Source organism: Cheilinus undulatus, linkage group 2 (assembly GCF_018320785.1).
Source record: "Cheilinus undulatus linkage group 2, ASM1832078v1, whole genome shotgun sequence".
NCBI classification, from domain to species: domain Eukaryota; kingdom Metazoa; phylum Chordata; class Actinopteri; order Labriformes; family Labridae; genus Cheilinus; species Cheilinus undulatus.
This window is the reverse complement of record NC_054866.1, coordinates 46,832,355-46,852,735: the sequence shown is the minus strand read 5'-3', so window position 1 is coordinate 46,852,735 and position 20,381 is coordinate 46,832,355. Positions and strand designations below refer to the sequence as shown.

At 39.9% G+C, this 20,381-nt stretch overlaps 1 protein-coding gene across 2 annotated transcripts in view; it reads right to left on the bottom strand.

The window, feature by feature from the left end:
* tyw1 (tRNA-yW synthesizing protein 1 homolog (S. cerevisiae)) overlaps positions 1-20,381 on the bottom strand; it is a 106,024-nt gene that overhangs the window by 37,621 nt on the left and 48,022 nt on the right. For both annotated transcript variants that reach the window (XM_041813841.1, XM_041813851.1), the window contains exons 12-14: positions 17,764-17,941; positions 12,851-12,986; positions 252-362 (exon numbers count right to left, since the gene is read on the bottom strand). In XM_041813841.1, coding sequence (XP_041669775.1) covers positions 252-362; positions 12,851-12,986; positions 17,764-17,941 — 425 coding nt within the window. The remainder of the gene's footprint in view (positions 1-251; positions 363-12,850; positions 12,987-17,763; positions 17,942-20,381) is intronic.

The following is a 20,381-nucleotide window of genomic DNA, read 5'->3' as shown; positions in this document are numbered from 1 at the left end:
TCACTATGTAGACTAGAGGAACTGCAGATAAAGCGTACATAGAAGAAGATAGCCTGTCCTAAGATTATAATTTTCATATTTCTGTAATTAAACAGTGCAGTGGATAGAGCTACTGCTCTTTTGCTTTGGAAACTCATCAAAGGGCAATGAATGTGACAGGCTTTGACATCAAAGTTCAAAAGCAAAAAAAAGGATACTGTATAGGAAAACTAAAGCAAATATAATATATAAAACATGTTTCTGGATCCTACCTTGACCTCGACAAAGTCTGGCTGGCCCAAAGCAATGAGCTCTGAGTACGCCACCATCTCCTCCACGTTCCACGCCTTCACCAGCGTCAGTCTGTACACCGTTCTCTGTCTCTGATAAAACACAAAGGAGACGGTTTGATAAAAAGGTTTTAAAGTCAGGGCATTAACATGGTATCACTATGGTTGAAATATAATATATTTGTCATAAGTGTTTTTCTTTAAGCAGTTTTAGGAAAATTTGACGTCTCGCACTGCCAAAAAAAAAGAGGAGCGGTCTTCCACTTTTAATGAAGATTATCTAGCAGCAGCATAAAAAAAACAACATTTCAGTTTATATTGTGAGCTTTCTGACATCTTCAGACATCCTGTGAAGAGTTTTTTTAAGTTTAGGACACCAGTCCTTTGTTTATACACCTCTCATAATGCCACATCTACGCTCCTGTCTGTCTTTCAAACCAGTGGCCTTTGCAGATTGTCATTAGTCACACCTGTCCTCATCAGGCATCCCAGCAGCTCACAGATGTCCCGTCTACCTCCTTTCTCTCTGATGATAACAGATCGGTTAGGTGAAGGTCTGCATGTTTTCTAGTGTGCTCACAACTGTTATAACAGATTCGCATATGTTCAGAATCTGCCGAGCTGACCTGAATGATGAGGATGAAGGGAAATCTGAATAACTGAGAAGACACTTTTAAGAAGGAATTAATTCCTATGCAAGCGACTGGTGGGCAGTAAACTGGGATATAGTGCACACGTGAGGTAAATTAAAGTAGGCAAAAAGAGCTGAATTAGATAAACCTTGTGGGGTAAATGACCGGGTAATGATTTGTTGGCTCGTCCCAGAGTTTCTCTTTGGGGTTCAGCTCAGACCAGTTGGCTGGCCAATCAAACACAGTAAACCAGCAAACCAGTTTCTGGTTTTGGCTTCACTGAGGGCAGGTGCCAAGTCTTGCTGGAAAAGGAAATCAGTATCTCCATAAAGCTTCTCAGCAAAAGGAAGCATGAAGTACTCTAAAATCTCCTGGTAGACAGCTGACAGCATCGACTCTGGACTTGATAAAGCACAGTGGACCAACAGCAGTAGATGACATGGCACCCAAACCATCACTGACTCTGAAAACTGAGAACTCTGGACTTCAAGCACCTTTTATTCTGCACCTCTCCAGTCCTCCTCCAGAGTCATGGACCTTGATTTCCAAAGGAAATTCAAAATTTACTTTAATCTGAAAACATGACTTTGGACCACTGAGCACCCAGTTCCTTTCCTGGACCCGTCAGTGTGGTGGCTCTGAACTGACTCCAGCCTCAGTCCACTCTGTGAGAATGTCCTCTAATTTCTGTTTTGTTTGATAATCCTCTGAAGGCTGAGCGCATCCCTGTTGCTTTTTTTCTTCTTTTATTACAACAATTTTCCCTTCAGTCAACTTTTCATGAAAATACTTTGATCCAGCCCCTGGGAACAGCCTGCCCTTCCAGCAGAGACCTTCTGTGGCTTATCCTCTTTGTGAAGGGTGTCAACGATTGTCCTCTGGACAAGAATCAAGTCAGCAGTCTTCTCCATGATTGTGGTTGTGTGCACTGAACCAGAGTGAGAGAATGAAGGCTCAGGAAACCTTTGCAAATTGGAGTTTCCCACGATATACTAATGTTTAAAGAAAGTAGATTTGTTTTTCCGAAGCTGTACGCCAAAATCATTGAGATTTAAACAAACACTTTTTGGAAATATTTCACTTTGTATGGGATGAGTCAATAATAGAAATGAAGTTTAACTTTTTGAATTAAATCATAGCAAAACATTAACTTTTTCATGCTATTCTACTTTTTGAGATACACCTGTACTTAAAAAGACCAACTGGCACCCAATGAAAAGCTGTTGAGGAGCCAAGTGGCAACTCTTGATGATCCTGATCTCTAAAAATAGATGGATTTTCAATTTTTACCAGTGAGAGGATGGACATCAGCTGTGGAAACAGAAGCAAGATCGGGGTTTACTGTGACAAACTGTGACTAAATGTACTGAACCACAGAACCTGAGCATTTTAAAAGTGCTTCTCTGTGCAGAACCATCCAATCTGGAGTTCTTAGCAGTGAGGTGACATTCCTGAAAACATCCTATACTGTTACTACAAAGAGCAAAAGAATACACTGATATTAATTATAGTCATATTTCCCAGCTCTAGCTATTACAAAAAGAGGAAAACAAAACAATAAGATCATAAAAATGCAGAAAATGCAGAAAATCTGCATGTGCACAATGCCTCTGAATGTTATTCTTACAGTTTGAAATTTGAATTTATTAAAAGGCTTTCTATTTGGAGTCGAACAACTCATTCTGCATTTTATTCAACAGTTGAAGAGAAGTTGGATCTATAGTTCAGCAGCTGTAACTTCACACAGGCTTTACTCTTTTAATGCACTTTTTACTTTCCATCAGAGTATCAAATTTTAATGTGGGGTCTTCTCTGAGTTGAGCCGCATTTAAATGAAAGATAATACACTGGAATATATTTGGCATATACCCCATATATAAAGTATAGGATTGAGTTCAAAACTAAGAAAACTTTAATTAACTTTCCCAGGGTAAAAAGCAGAACAGAGGAAAGCCAGGCTCACAGTCCTGTGGTCTAAATTCAGCCTATTGTTGTTGCCTCTGAAGCACAGGAAGGAGGATTAGTCTGAGACTGTGGTGGAGAGGGACAAAGACACATAGAGGAGATGAAAGAAGGTGAGTGGTGAGAGAGAGGCCAGGAGAAACGGATACTAGAAAGAAACAGGTAGATGACAATAGGAGAAAACAGCACTCCTTTCTCCTCATTTCCTTCCTATCTCACTGGAAGGTTATCTATAACATGAGGTCCTTTCAGCCCAGTAGGGAAGGGATAATTGGCCGGTGCAAGGAGGAAGGTGAGGCGTTTCAAGCAGTCTTTATTCCAAATCTGACACTGAGGAACAACTCTATCAATCCCTGGGCACACTGACAGCGGGGCCAGGTGGAGAAGACGAGGAAAGCTGTCAGAATGAGAACAGAGAGAGAGGATAAGAGCTCAGGAAGGATGGAGATAGAGCCCACCGTGAAATGCAGACTTAGGATTGTGGCGCTGTGGCAGGGACACAGGGGCAGAAAGGGAGGTTATTTTTGGAAACCAGGAAGTCACACGCAGAGAAACCATCATCAAAGTAAAGTTGTGATTTTATCTGATGTGGTCTGGCTAATGAGGGGGGTCTTTACGGTGCAAATGTCTGATACAGGTATTGTGTTTAAGGCCATACAACTGTAATGGTTCAAGAGTGGTATGGAAAATGTTAACTTTGAGATTAAATATTAAAACTGATTATAAAATATGTGTGCCAAAGGGCAAACCATGTCCTGCTATGAATATCAACAAATTTTGTGCCTTTTCCTATTTTATCTTCATTTAACAACCATGCACATCCATCCTAACTGTGCACTCCAGCGAAACACATGAATAAAATAACCAAATTATTTAACAATTACACTTTGTAGCTGTCACAAGTAGCACCAGTTAAACTGACAGATCAAAGGCTTAAACTGTGATTTAAATCATAACTCTTCAAACACATCGTACCAACAACAGGAAATCATTTCATGCCAGACATCAGAAGACCTGGATTCTGGAGAAAAAAAATGCTGAATCGAGAAATATGAGTGAAATATGTTCTGACATTTACATACAGCTGGAATGTGCACATTAACTGTCATTCATGAATATAGTTTTCATGGCATCACTCACTTCTGGACCCACTCACAATCAGCAAAACACCTTATACAGCGGCACACGATAGAGGACTGACTCAACTTTTCTGTCTTTTGTTGAATTTTTTTTTTTTTTTAATGAAAGTGAAAGTCATTGGTTGTTTTAATGGATATAAGATGTTTGTAATCATCCAAAGTTATTTGGGGGGTCAGGAAGTGGGAGACATCCATTAAGAATGAATGGGAAAAGAGGAAAGTCAGTACTTAACAGCTCTAAATGAACCTCTACGGTGCAATTATTATCAGAATATTTCTACATACATTAAATACAGTCCCTGCACTTGACAAAAAGAGTGGGTTTTTCCACATTAAAACTGATCTTCTTGGCTTGGAGGTGATCAATATCACAAATTACTCAGTCCTGCAGAAGCATCTAGCATCACCTAGCCTGATAAAGGAGACAAGAGTCTTGAGGAGTCTTTACAGAGCTAAGAGGCAAGCTGAGTCCCTTTTAACATAATAAGAACTCCTCATTTTGTCACAAACATGCTTTTAGTTAAATAATGTGCTATCAACTGAATAAACCTTGTGGGGTGAGCTGATGTGCTGCTCACTACAAGCCTGTTCTACTAAACGGCTCGTTAATGTGAGCCACTGTAGCTAGCTCCCATCTGAGTGCCAGTTTCCTTTCCTCCATCCTTTTTGTTATATAATCCACATTTTAACTTGTGCCAAATGAAGAGCCATTTGGGAGCTGAACAACTAGCTCCACTGAGCTGAGCCGAATGATCTGGATCTTCTAAAAGACACAAATTTCTCATCACAACAGATGAGAGCAGACAGCCATCAGCTGAAACAGGCAATATCAGAGTTTAATGTGCTAAACCATGACAAAACTGCACTGAACCAAACTGTGTAAACTGAACATATGCAAGCATTGTGTGATTGTTCTAATCCATGCCTTCCAGTGTTTCTCTGTGTTTTTTTGCCTGAATATTCAGTACTTCCACGACACAAAAGTAGCACAGACCCTCAGCTCCTAAGGAATTATTTAACCATTTTGTCTCTCCTGGACTTTTTGTCTTAAAAAGCTCAAGTAATGTCACTTTAAGTAAAAAAAAAAAAAAATGATGGGATTATAAAGAAAAAAGAAAAATAAACTGAAATTAAATCAGAAATATTTTCATGTGTGAAACACAGTAAACATTGATGACTACGACTTCAAAATATTTACGTATTTACAAAAAATGTCTTTGTGCTTCTTTGTGTTGGCTCTACATTTGTCAAAGGCAGCTCCTGTCTGCAGAGACACAGAGGGTCACATCACAGGCCCTCTGTCTCTCTTTCACTCCATTATGAGCTATTCAGGCTATCTCCTCCAGGACCTACACAGTCAGACCTGCACAGTTTGACAAAGCAATATATGACCACAGAACAGCCTGCCAATGGTTGTTACAGCCTGTTAAAAAGCAATGTGGGATAAAAAATGGTGGCTTAGCAGCTGCATTCAAAATTGATTAAAAAAATGGATAAAAAGACGTTCAATGTTGGATTTAACTTTTAAAGAGCCCTAAAGGTCACTGAGGTTTCAGGCTAGCAGAGAGCCCTTACAGAGAAAAGTCTCTGTCAAGGCTACATGGGCATGGATAGCACCTTTGGAACGGCAAAACATTGGGCTTCTGGAGGGACAAAAGTAAGAAGCTATGATTTATGGTTGAAAAGTTATTTAACTTTTGCTGAACAAAAAATCAGCATTAAACTGTTAAAGTAACAGGCTGTTTCCCTGGTGCTTTCTTTAATGCCCTCCACTTAAAAAACAGAGCAAACCACAGCGTGGAGGTAATGCTGTGGAAACCTTGTAGAAATTGTGTATCAGTGTCCCAAAAGCCCAAACTAAACCTGCCTTGTTTTGAAGGTATGGAAAATTAACAAGCCCATGCTGCAGCTCGTCATTTTCTTCCTGTCCTCGGAGCCCCCACACCAGTTACTGACAACCATGAATTGTCTTTCTTTGGGAATGGAAATGAATAAATGGTAAGTGGACTGAACTTCTCCAGCATTTTTCAACTCTCCAGACAACTTAAAGGGCTTTCCTTCACGGCTGCATTCACCCTTTCATACACAAACTCACAGACTGTAGAGTCTTCAGAGTAAAGTTGCAGGCTACTCATCAGGATCTGTTTAAATCATACCACTCTTTCTTCTTTTGGGAGTAATTTGTGTGTTTTCACATGTAGAGAGCAGGAGTCAGGATCAACTGCCAATTTTCAAATTAGGGGACGCCCCACTCCACCTCTGAGTCACCGCAATCCCAAGGAAACATTCATACAAGGTTCAAAAGCATTTCTGTGGATTGATGGCTCCTCGACTGCCAGACTGTGATGCAGTTTTCAAAATAATGAGATTCAAGGGAGTGTATAGTGAAAGTACCAATGAGCCAAAGTGTCGGCCTGTGGTCCAGCTGGACTTTATGAAACCAACAGACACATAAGTACCAGCAGCAGGCATTAGATCTGACTGACATGTACTATCACTTGTTTAAATGTAGGATTTCCATATATAATTGTAAAAAAATGTACCAAAGTGGATATAGCACTAAAAAGTATATGTCAAAGCCTTTAATTAGACTGCATGTGGATGTATGCAAAAGAAGAGTGCCTAGTAAGGCGGATGCCTTTTTATGTAATGATAATGATAAATAAATACAAAAAAACTGCCTCAGAACTAGCAAATAACTGATAGAAAAATATCAACTTCACTTCATCAAAGAACAGAGAACAGGGCCGTAGCTGCAGGAGGAGTTTAGATGTACCGTGTGCAAACAGCGATGGCTGCTGCCATTAAGCTGGGTATACATCGTGCAAATTTCATCCGATTCAGCCACAAATTTCAAATCACACAACTCACTTGGAAGTCGCACTGACTTTCAGTCGGATAGGGTGTCGTCTGTCGTGCTGTGTACTAAGGATGTTCCTAAGTGTCTATTTCCCTATTTGGCTAAATGTTCATTTACATTTCGTTTAACCGACTACTCTGAAGAGGAGAAAGCCCCTAGAAAACAGTCAAATTCATCACAGGGTCAGCACTGTCCGCCTTAGATATTTGGCCTCTTTCATATCGGGTGAGTAGTTATATGTGAGTTTAACCCTCAACAGCCTACATACCACTTTATTTCCATTTACTACTTTAGAAAACTGGCGTACCACAGTCTTCCTACTACACACTAACCACTAAGCCACCACTGAGCTTCTTATGTTTTTATCTGGTAAAGTGCCAGACAGGAAGGCAGCGGCCATTGACTGAAGCTACAGCGGTCTCTAGTGGCGGGAGGTTCATTACAGATTAAAAGAGCAACATAGACCAGAATTTAACCCTTTACCTCCTAAGGCTAAAAATGGTGATTTGGACATATTTTGTTATTATGGCTGTAAAATAGTCAGGAAATGCCCTAAGTCTGAGAGCTTTGGTCCCTTTTCCCAGTGTACTTGGACTTGACTTTTCAACATCTGGTTCATGATTATTGCACATTATATGGAATTGTCAGCAGTTTAAAAGAAGAAAAACACAAAAACAGATTTGTTTTTCATGGCTTTTATGAGAAGAAATGTTGTTATTGCTCATGAAGTTTAATTGGACATTTGACATGTGAACCTATACATGTTTAGAACAATCACCAGTCATTTTTTGAGTCTAGGACTCTGGGTGTGCAAAAGAGAACTATACTAAACGTCAGTTCAGAAGATGCATCCTTCAAATCGCTGTCCTCCTCTATGAACCGTAGTGGCTGTTTTACCATTCTTGATGGTCTCCCCGACATTTTAAATGTGTGTAACAAAACACAGACATGCACAAATGCCATTATCTAATGCTATTTTTAGAAAACAAAACACCAATCTCGCTCGCTCTCCTTTTACTCTCTTCCTTCACTCTCCTTTCTCACTGGTCTTCTGCAAAGCTGACCTTTTCGCAGTGCTGTTCGACATTACTGTAATATATACACCACACATCATATATTGCCGGAAAGCACAGATTCTCAGCTCTCTGTCAGCATTGGAATTTTTTAAATTGAACAAACTTTCGAGGAGTTATGTATCTATGTAGTTGTCTCTCCAAACTTCTGGTGAATTGTTATGAATGCCCACGTTATGTGGTTGCGAGTACCGTAATGAACCATATATGTGTGCATGCCCACAATTCTCAGCTTTCCAACACCGTTGGAATTTTTCAAATCGGACAACTTTGACAGAGTTATGGTAATAAAACTCCAGACAATATAAAACAGATCACCGGTGCTCCCTCAGTAGGTAAAGGGTTAGCCCGTGTCCATAAAAAATGATGTTAATTAGTTTAACTGACTAGTAAATCCTGCGCCGGCTAATTTGATAAACGATTTTAACCATTTCACTGATTAACCGCACGTGTCTCTACTGTGTACAGGGGGGATGCAACAGCTGGCAGCGCAGCAGTTTTATCAGAACTGGACCACATTTCTTCATCAAAACAAGCCACACTGAAAACGTAGCAGAGAAGATGTCTTTGCATGTCTCTTAAAAGGCTGTGGCATGAATTTTAGCCACTAATGAGCTTGGTTGTTAAATGGCAGTGCTAGCTTGGATAGCTCAGGTTAGTAGTGGAGCTGCACGTCTGCTACCTTGTTCTGATTTATTACTCTGATTGACCTGTCATTAGACAGTGTGTATAGACAGAATGTTCCTCTAATCGCTTTGTCAAGAACCTTTTTTAAAGTCCTGCCCTTCTCGAATGCTTTCTACGGGAGCTTTCCCAGATGAATGTGAAACACATCCATGCAGTGGATGCACCTTCTGTTTTCTTAAAGCTCTGGCCAACATATAGAAAGCTTGTCTAATATTTACTCTAGTCTGGCTTCTCACTTGATCACGCACTCTTTTTCTCTCCTTCCTTTCACGCCTCTTCCATCTCTGAGCCTCAGCTATCGTATAAAACAGCTGGAGGCTGAAGCTGAAGTCTGGTGTTTGAACTGGTGCCATAAAACTGCACTTCTTGAAATTGTCTCGCCTCCATCCGCTTCAGCTACAAAGTGCTGAAAGCAGGTGGCCAGGGCACTCTTTGGGTATGACCCTTTTCTCTCAGTTGAAGTGACTGTTCAAACAGATCCACTTTGAAACTACTAACTCAAGATGGCAAATTAACAAGCTGTTGCTTCAAAAGTTGGAGGTTTCTCTCTGTAATAAAAATGATTAATGAATCTCGTTCAAATGGCCACAGACTACAAACAGTGCTGACAGGAAATGATCTACCTCACCTCACAGTGCCAGTCTATATTGAAAGGGTACTGATCTATTTAGTTCCTTCTGTGAGCCTCCCCTGCAGTCCCCTCAAACTGATATTTACTTATCAGCCTGTGGTGAAAATGGTGATCTAGAAGCAATCAGAGTGCAATGATCCATCCCCTGTGACTGGTCTCGGCTGTGTAGTGAACAACACCTCAAGCTGGATGCTAATGAATTTGTCCATTGTCTGCTAAAGCATTAAACAAGAGGAAGTGGGTCAATAACAGATAGGTGTAATAAAGGGTCCTGAGAGAGACTTCGCAGCTCACGTATTTCTGTTAGTTGTTGCAGGAACACCTAGGCACCTTTTTCTCTCCTTTTGGCTTTTTAGGAAACACTGACTGATAGAATCGATTTACACCAGAGGTCTGGAGACTTGATAATTGACTTCCTCGGTTAAAGAGTGATGACAAGGCACACAAGGTAACAGACACAGTTTTTAAAAGGGTGCCATTTTATACCCTTAAAATGTACACCAGTGGATGTGTTCATCTACAAAGCTGGCAGTGGATTATAAACTCTGATAAAGCTTTAGAGCTCAGAGTTTCAAGAATCAATACATACTCGCTCTTCTTCTTTTTAATGAAGTGTTGAAGGTGTGAGAGCTCTCCAGCATTTTTTCTAAGCATTCCTGCCACTGCAAAAGAATTTTGGTCGATATGAGAAACCCCAGTCTGTGCTTTCTGATGCCTCAGTCGGGCTGCAACTGTGATCCACTGCCCTGATTCACTCAAAAAGATGTGTCTGCAGAGGAGGGAGAATCTGCAGCTTCCAATGAACGTTCTGATCAGGAGCTGAAGATAAGAAATTCCTTTTGTCAACGGACTTCCTCTGCCCAGGATTGACGTGATTTTATCAGCAATGACAAGAATAGGTTTTTGTTCACGGTTTTCCCCAAAACCAACTTGTATTTGTTGGAGGTTCAGTTAATGTTCTGCCTAGATTAAGGAACTACAGGTTAAAGATGAATGATAGGTTGTATTCTATTTAAAAGTTTGTGTCAACAACCCCAAAGCCTTTGCTGCATAATAAGATTTGGGACTGATTTTTTGCCCCGGCAGTTATGAAGAATTTCTGCAGAAACGAACCACACAATGCCCCAGAAAGGATTCATAACCAGAAAAGAAGGCAATTTTCTTTGAGCTAAGGGAATATTAAACAGATTTAAAAAATGAGGATAAACACAGAGCTTTCTAGTCGAGGCTGAAACATTCACTAAAAAGGTTTTTAGAGAAATCGAGCTTGTGTTCACCAATAACAGTTCAATTCAATAATGCAAATTAAAAGGCTAACTTACTGGACAACAATTATCTTTTTATAACTTATGTCATCACTGATTGGATTAAAATATGCATTTGTTTTAACTTTTTAAAACAAGACAAATGATGAGCTCTGCAGATGAGTTTTGCAGCTTATCTAGTCATCTCCTTCCTGAATTACATTCATTGAAAGACACACCAAATTGTGAGGTTTCGAATTCATGTACCATTTTGACTAGCAGGAAAAGAAGTCACATTTCCAGGCATACCTTTTCCACACAACTTGATTAAAAACAAAAGGTCATCTGCAATCACGTGATCCTGAATGCTCCTGTGGGGGGCAGGAAGTGGGGGGCAGGAAGTGGGGGACAGTCCTCAAGAATGAATAGGAACAGAGAGAAGTTGAAACATGAAAGCTCTAAATGGACCTGTGCACTGTAATTATCACCAGAAAATTTCTACATACACTGAATATGCCTTACACTTTACAAAAAAGTGATTTTTACCACAGTTTAACAGATCTACCTGGCATGGAGACGATCAAAATGACAGTTAACTCAGTCCTGCCTCCTAGAGTCGTCTAGTACATAAAGAGAGACAAGAGTCTCGAGGAGTCCTGTACTGAGCTAAGAGGCTAGCCTTTAATGTCTAAAGAAATCCTCATTATGTCACAAACATGATTTTAAATGAAACCTTCATGTGCTATCAACTGAATAAACCTTGTGGGTCAAGCAATGTGTTGTTCATGAACAAACCTGGTCTACATAATGGCTCTGTAATGTAACTGACTGTTGCTAGCTCCCATGTGAGTGACAGTTCCCTTTCCTACATCCTTTCTTGTTATTTAGTCCACATTTAAAAAGCCAAACAGTTACCAAATGAAGAGCTATTAGAACAACCAGCTCTACTGAGCTGAGCCAAATGATCTAGATCTCTAGAGAGTGAAGCTGGACGGCCTCAGCTGAGGAAACATGGGCAGGATCAGAGTTTAATGTGCTAAATCGTGACAAAACTGTACTGAACCAAACCAGACTGCTGGGTTGAAATGTATCATACATGATGGGAGTTGTGTGACATGGGTCATCCAGGCTTTAGACAGAGGTTTTTTCAGTTCCTGTCTGCTGCTGCCTCAATATTTCACCACTTTTGGGACACAAAAGTAGCTTAAGAATAAAGAATGTTTCTATTTTTGCACTTTGAATGCTTGATATAGTTAACCTGACATGCCAGATGGATGTGTTTCACACATCCATCTGGCAAACCACTCATACACAGTGTTTGGGAAAGGGCAGAGTCTTTGAAAAAAACTTGGAGGGTGATTGGATGAATGTTCTGTCACATCTTAACAGGCCAATCAGAGCAAACAACACACGTGATGTAGCCGTGTAGCCGTGCCTGTAGACATGTCAGTACATGACCTTTCTTGTTTTTGGAAAAAAAAAAAAAAAAAAAAAAAAAAAAGAAAAAAGAAAACAACTCACTGCTGTTCTTTGTACTTCTTTTAACGAAGAACTGTCATCAAGTTCTGATAAAACTGGTGCTTTAGCAGCATCCATGCTAATGTCTTCTGCCATAACTGCACCGGCCTCTTGTTGCTGCTCGCTTACATCACGACTCCGCTGTGTCCCAAAGTACTGCCCCTTGATGCTGATTGGTCCTGTCACTTTCTAACCGGGCCCAAATGGTTCAGACGGGAGCTTTTCAAGATGGATTTACCAATAAGAAACACAGAAACAGGTGGATCCATCTGCTTTGCAAGGTTATGGTATAGTCATAATCAGGCCAAAACATGGCTTTTTTGGTGGCATATCTCTATGCACAAATCACTTCTTGCCCCCAGTCGGATGTTCTCTGCTGCTGGGTTATGAGACCTGCAAAGAAACTAATGAGAAGGATGCCGCGTAGGTGGGTGACCCTGAGCAGCGCTGGTCTTAACTAGCTAACTTGGGGTTACCATGTTACAGGGGTGACTTTGGATGATTGAACTCACAACCTATGGCAGCCACCATGACAAGACACATCTTGGTACATTTATAAAACTAAAAATTTCTCTGTCTTTGAAGGAAATATTTAAGATACTCTAAGATCCTCAAACCTCTCTTTTTCTGTCAGTGCACATGTGTGGTCCCATTTCTTTCAGCCCCAAATCTGCATTTTACCACGTTGTTATTATACAGTACACTTTATTAAAAGAGCTACACTTCACTGAGCGGGCACATTCTTATTTACTTTCTTTCACAGTACAGTTCCACCTTTTGTTCACACCCTCACCTCTCTGACCAGCTGGCAGGAAATGAAACTAGCTCAGCGTACCTTCTCTCCCAGAGCCCTCAGGCTGTCCAAGAAGCGGGGCCAGAAGTCTTTGAAAAGTGGCCGGTCAATCTTCTTGAGACTGTCTTTAGTGCTGGCATCCACACTGACATACAACTGAGTTACTGGCACCAGACTCCTGCAAACAAAAGACAAAAAAAAGGAGAAAGAATAAAACAGATCCAGTTAAAGAAAGTAAGAGACTGATGAGACTGTAGAACAAAATTTCGAAGTATTTGAGAAACAGAACAAAAGGGACAAAGACTTATAATTAAATTATTTAAGAACTTTCTCATCTTTAGTGTCTTTAAATCTTTATATCTTGTTAGATACACATAAGTGAATTACTGTGGACTTTCTGAAGTAGACATTTGAACTATTCAGTCTGAGACGAGACAGAAAATGATGGCCTTTCCTCTCTACTCTTTATTAAATTCTACACAAAGCAAACACTTTCTGCATCTGTGCTAAATGTAACAGTTAGTGAAGGCAGATGGAGGAAAAATAAGGGGGTGGAGGAGGAGGAGGAAGCTGTGAAAAACTAGGAGTACTTCTCATCAATATTAAATTAGGGAAAACATTAACTTATTTGCAAGTAGCTGCCCTCTGGCATAATCTGTAAGAGCAGCAGAACAAACCAGAATAGTAAACAGAACCGGACAAGTGTAAAACAAAAAACACATCACTGAAACAAAGAGTGCAGAGCCCTCTTGTGTTTCTTTAAATAGACAAAAAACTGTTTGCTATGCAAGAAAAGCAGTATTGTAAAACAGGCAGAAATAATCAATACTGTCATTAAGTAATGGGACAGCAGGAAAATAAGCTCTGTTTATTTCTGAGGACAGAAAAAAATCACCAACAAGAGACTCAAAAACCACACCAACTTCTCCCAGACGGTGATTTTGACAGAAAAAACTGTTTGACAGCTACTGTCCGAGCCAAACCTGCATGATCACATTTAAGTCAGAGTGTGACAGGTAGGTTTGCTGACATACCGTCTATGTCAGTCCTAGCAGCGTCTTGATAACAAGCTGGAAAGCTGCTGGACAGAGTGCAAGCTCCAGATTTGAGGTTAGAGGACATACAGAGGGACAGAAACTAAGGTAAACATCAGCATATGACTCCAAGTTTTTGTTTAGGCAGAATGGAATGATATGATAACTGTGGCCTGAGACTTCTTCACAGTACTCTATGCATGGCATAAAGGCTTATAATTACATAAAACATGTTCTCCTTAGGGATGGGTGATATATACTAAAATTGAGATTTCTGTTTTTATTAAATCAAACCAGATTTACCCTTTTCATATATTTTTTTTTGTCCTTGAAACAAAATACAAATGAAAAGCAATGGCAAAAAACAAGTTCAGCTTTTATTTGATCACCAGCATTAGTCAAAAGACAACAGAATTGCCCGTGCCCCCTTCCAATGACAGTGAAGATTCCCCAAACATGGTATTTAACATAATCTTGGGTGATCAAACAGGACTTCAGGATAAAAATAAACATGGATGACTATCGATATGCTCGGTTTGCTGTCCATTTACCACAGGCTTTTCCTGGCATGCGTCTCATTTGCACTAATAATCATAAAACAAGAAAAAGAATCAGGATGAAATCCTGGCTGGAATGAAAGCATAGCTGTTTTTACGTCTGTGAGTGGTTAAAGTACGCAACATCCGGCTGGTGGCAATGTTCGGTCTGCTCGCTCTCATTGGTTGCTGTGGGTATTTTGTTGGAAGCACTATGGCCTAAGATGGTAAATATCAATGATATTTCCATTCTAAATCTGGGAGGCTATGACACGATTTGGAGCAGTAAAACAATCATGTTGACACCACAGAGTTAAGGATTATTACTCAGGATACACCCACCTGATCATCAGGGTACGCAAATCTGACCTTAAATCAGCTTAAAATCAAGTAATGTGTAAGTGAAAATCTAATTGTCACATTTCAAAATATTCATAAAAAAGAAACCTGCATCTTCGATACTGTTCCCCTTCTACGGTGGAGCACAACATTGGAAATTAGAATATTATATTTCCTTGAGTGGACTTTAACTTTGCAAAATAAAGTTTTTGACATTGAGTTGTGAGCATGTTTTGTCAAAAACTTGTAGACTTAAGAAAGTGCTCAGCAGCTGCCAAACAACTCCAGAAAATTGGGAAAGCAATCTCAGAAAAATGAGCATGGATTTGCACGCTTAAATCAGATCACCTGTGCCGTCCAAACAATCAAAATACTCAAGACTTTTTAGTCAACATTATACTTGCAAATTATTGTTGTGGAGCAAATGCATGAACAAATGGCTTCATTTGATAAACGTCAGTCATAATCCAGTGGCATTAAAAATATTAAGTGAGATGATTGTGTTTACTATGTGGAAATTAACTGGTCTAACAAAAATTAAAAGACAACACATTTGAACTCTTAACTGCTGAAACTGTGCAAAATGCAAAAATCTTTCTTTAGACCAACAACTTTAATAACAGAGTAGATTTCTGCTTTAAACATACTGGTTTGTTCAGAGCATGACAGTGTCAACTCTGAAAACCCTTTGACGGTTCTTCTGACACTTCACACTGTGTACTGTATGTGTGATGGCTTTTTTTCTTTTATCTCTTCACACAAAGAGATGTCAGAGGGGTGGATCCAGTTCAGCTGACAGGGTGCTGAGTAGAACTTGTTGTGCTCAGAATAATGACACTCGAGGTCAGGTCAGTGTTTTCTCCTCAGACCAAAAACTTTTCATGTTGATGCTCACAAACACTCCTGAATCCCAAGTACCAAAGAAAACAAAGGTGTGTGTGGTTGTTCTCCACAGTCTGGTGAGCGTTAAGCCACCTGAGGTCGCTCTGTCTTTTATGAATTTTTCATACAACTACTGTAGGTTTGGGGCTGTAGGCCAGTGCCTGCGGGAGCAGGTTTAATAAACTCTTTTACCTAAAAAATGGGATCAAAGATGACTGACCTGAGCTCTTGAGGCTTGGCTTTGATTTTAGATGCAAAATTCAACCTCCAAAATAAAAGTCACAACAGACTGAGCACTCATGTTAACTTGCAGACAAATGAAAAATGGGCACAGCATCATTAGCCTCTTTTGTGCCATTCTGTGGTAAAAAAAAAATAAAAACAACATATTTGTTTTAAGGTATAACCATCAGCAGCCCTAATCACACATGGACAATCATAACAACCTCCTGAAAGTTTCAGGGTGAGCTGCATAAGTGAGTGCAAAAAGATTTTTCTGTTTGACTTTACCAGGAATTTTTACTGCAAACCCTCTTGTGAAACGTTCTGCATGAAGTCGGAGTGACCTCGTGTCATAACTCAGCACTGAATATTGAGGAAACTCAACATGATGGTGTTTATATGCAGTCACTAAAGTCTTGCTTACACGACAAAGTTCTGCTTCATTTCAGTTTTAGAATAGTTCCATGTTTAGACAGCATTTTGAAAACAATCTCCATCTACATGAGACCGCAGGAAACACAAAAACGCTGTAGTGCAGTGATTTACTGTACATTAAATCTGTCTCTACAACAGGGACAGTACTACACATTCACTGTTCTTCATGTGTTTTTAATAATGTGCAACATTTTTATTACATAGGGAGTAATTCATCATTCAATCCTCCTCCTCATCACTATTGTAGCACAGCAGCCAAATTTCACAGCGCATTTAAACACAAAAATGCTTTGCCAGGTCAGTCTTGTAATAATGAAGACACCCTTAAAGACTGTTTAATTCTCCACAAACAAATTTCTCTCTTACTTTTAATTTTTCATGGCTTTTCTCAGAAAGTGCAGTGCTTCCTGCTTAAAGTGCAGCAGGATAAAGACAGCCTTTTCAGAACGATATTTCCCCTTTTGTCAATTTTATCCTCTTCCTGGAAGTGATTACAACAACCTTTTTTAACCCTAACACGGAAGCTTCAATCTTATCTCCTCCATCCGCTGCACTCTGATGTGCAGCGGATGGAGGAGGAGAGTCTACAGGCTGAAGTTATCATATTAAAACTTTAAGAAAAAAGATAAAGGCTAAATCATTTCCAAGCCGTGGCAGCTTGAACACATAGTGCGCACGTTTTCAGAAAGAGTAATTTTCCTTGTTTACACAGAGACGGGGGCATTTTGAAAACCTTTCACTCTGGGAGCCCCTTTAAAAATAGTTCCATTTTCAGGCACCCAAAATGCCATTCTCAAGTAAACGGACAGCCAAAACGCCTCAAATTTTTTGCATTTTCACCTGAAAATGTTGCCTCATAAACAGGGCCTAAGTCACAACCATCTACTGTATAGCAAACAGCCAGCCTAACCTCCATGCATGGACTGAAGCTGCTTCATTTTGATTTCTGTTCAAGGGCTCAGTGGCAGAATCGCCACATCTCAACCCAAAGAGCAAAGGGGTTGGCTCATCAGCTCCTGTAGACACATGTCCATGTTTACTCATTTGTCCTTGTTGGCATGTAGTCTCACACAGATTTAGAGATGTCCCCCTCTGAACCCTCTGAACCATTCAAACACCATTTCAGTCATTTGAGAACTCTGTGATTTTTAAGTTTTGAGCATGACTTACGTTTTTTAAACTTCTGATGACAACAAACAGCCTGGTTCTACATGGCTGTATTGTTCCCTTCTTGTTAAAGAGCACACAGCTCTCATAACTGTACAGACGGAGACCTTTGATCCTTCTGCTAGGGAACAATGTAATGCTTAGACACACTCATGCTCCCTGCTTTCTAATTTATCCTCCCAGACTTCAAAGACAACAGCTCGCTAAGGCAGAATATGAAAATACACATGAAAAACACAGCGTAATAAGCCTAAACAGATTGGGAGCAAAGAGAAAATAGTAACAAACAGGCAAGGTGTCTGTGTGAGTGAGAGAGAGCATGTGTTTGTTTTGCCCCCACCTGATTTCCTGTGGGAACTGTGCGTTGGTGACCAGAAAACTGGAGATGTTGTGGGAGTGGAGGAGGCGGATGAAGGTGTTGATTTCAGGATACATGATTGGCTCACCCACCAGGGAGAGGGCGCAGTGCTTGACTTTCAAACCCTCCTCATACCGCTCAGGCTTCACTCCAGGGACACCTGCAGGGAGTGAGGTTTGGATTTAATCGATGTCAGACAACAATGGAAAAGGAGGGGAGGTGGGGAGGAGGAGGAGGAGGGGAAAGGCAAGAAGAGGAGAGGACACTATGTTTACTTGCAGAGCTCTGAGACACAGTACAATCAGCTTAAAACAAAATATTCAACAAAAGGAAACTACTTGACTCAGTGGCTAGAACTGAACGAAAAACAAAGCAAACTGGAATGCTATTTGTCCCTTAATATGCAGCTGCAGAACATGTAAGCACTGTGTCTGATCCACGACTGAGGAAATGACTGACTTTGTACAGACTAGTGCTGAAGGATTTAGTAATAATGTATGACTGCAATAACACTGGACGATATTACAATTTGCAACTGTGATCATGATTTAACACATAAATGGTATCATGAGTCTGCTTGCTTGGTTATCCAGGTAAACACAGAGAATAATGAAATTTCAGTCAGGACCCCTTTGCCAAGCAACACACATGATTTACGGTGAATATTGTTCTCAATTGGCAGTTGTCAATTTGCAGTTATTGCTGTTATTTTATATTTGGCAGGAGCTGTTCTGGGGTCCACCTCCCCTTCCACAAGCCTAACGCAAAAGCATCAAGCAGGAACAGGACACGTTCCTGCCTTTCCTGTGCCTATAAGGAAAGCCTGAGGCAGAGAGAGAAGCAGCAAAAACCCAGAACTGAGAAGCATCAATGACAACAGAATGGTATCGATCAAGTCAGAATAAAGGAGGAGCTGGGGTGGAACAAGGTTGCAGAAAGTAATTTGCAGAGGGAGCAGCAAAGCGTAGCCAGGCTAGAGCAGTTTAAATATGGCTGCATGACTGCGATTAGCCAACAGCATGCACAAAGAAAATCAGCTGGCTGCCAGCTGACGAGGGCTTGTGTGAGATCAGCTGATCTCAATTATGTGGCAGCGCTCGACTCCATGGCCTGCCTGAACTAACGCTATATGCTTGGTTTTTGAAGTGTGCATTTCTCAGTGCAAATATTTAGTAACATAAAAAATACAAAAGCTGAAGTTTTTAAGTGCTGCTTTCAAAATAACATTTCCAAATATTTAAAGGTTTTTACTTTGATTTAAAATAAAGGTTTACAGAGTGCAATGGTAACACTGTTGTTGACTTAGAGGCCTTTCTGCAGGCATTTTTGTAAATTTTTCAAGCATTACTTAATACAAAAATAACTTCAGCCTTTTTACGCAATCATTTTTTTTACAATTTGATATTGGGATTGGGATTAAATAAATGGACTAGCATTAGTACAGACTCAGTCAGCACAGCCTCACCATAGAGTCAGGACGCCACGGACAAAGCCGGATTCATGAAAAAGACAGACTGTGCACCCACTGCAGCCAACAGGAGGTAGCATAAGAGCTTCACTTTTTACCACCTGTCCATTGCACAGGAACATTCGTTTTTTTCACGTTTCACCAGCAAACAAAATAATTAACCAGGATGAACAACCAACTAAAACACAATATCTGCTGGATGAAGTAAAAGAAATACTGTACTATCTGAAAAATGTTAAATGTTTTTAATAATAGTTTTTTTAAACCATAATTGTACCTACTATCAGTGAAAACCTTTATTTCATTCTGCATTTTGTAAAGTTCAACATTAATTTCTGATAGACATTCCAGTTATAATATTGCAATCTTTTTTTTTTCCTGTTGTGTATAAAATATATCATTGATAACATATCTGCACACTGCTCTGCCAATTAAACTGAGAAGAGAAGAGAAGAGAAGAGAAGAGAAGAGAAGAGAAGAGAAGAGAAGAGAAGAAAAGAGAAGATGACCTAGAACACGATCCATCTTCCACCCTCCCTATCTTTCTACCCTGTGTGGTCTTGGACTAAATCTTTTGACCATCCACCGGCAGAGACCACAGGAGGTTGTAAAGATATGCTCAGCATAGGGTGAGGAAGTGAAGAATGTTATAAAATTTAACTGGCTGTTAAGATAAAACTTTATGATTACTAAATCAAAAAATGCTTCAGATTAACAGCTTAAATGGTGCATTACAAAAACCGACAAATCTCAGCTATGGGCATCAAATGCTGCTGTTAATTGGATTGATTTCCTTGCCCGATAAAATTACTTTAAAAGTGAGCAATCAATTCTCAGTTTGCATTAGTAGAGTTATTCCAAAGGAATTTTTATCCAACTGAGGACACATTTGGATCACAGCCATTAGCCATATAATGATTAAAAACCGGTAAAGTTATCCACAAGAAACATAGCACTGGAAAACTAGAAAATATGATGCAAGAAATATTTTACATCTGTGATTTGAGCATGCATCTTCATGGATTTGTAGGCAAGAAGGGAGGGGATGTAAGGTAAAGGAATTTATAAGAAGCAGCATCATGTAATCCTGCTTCCTGCTGACAGTATAAAGTATTAAACGCTGTATGACAAG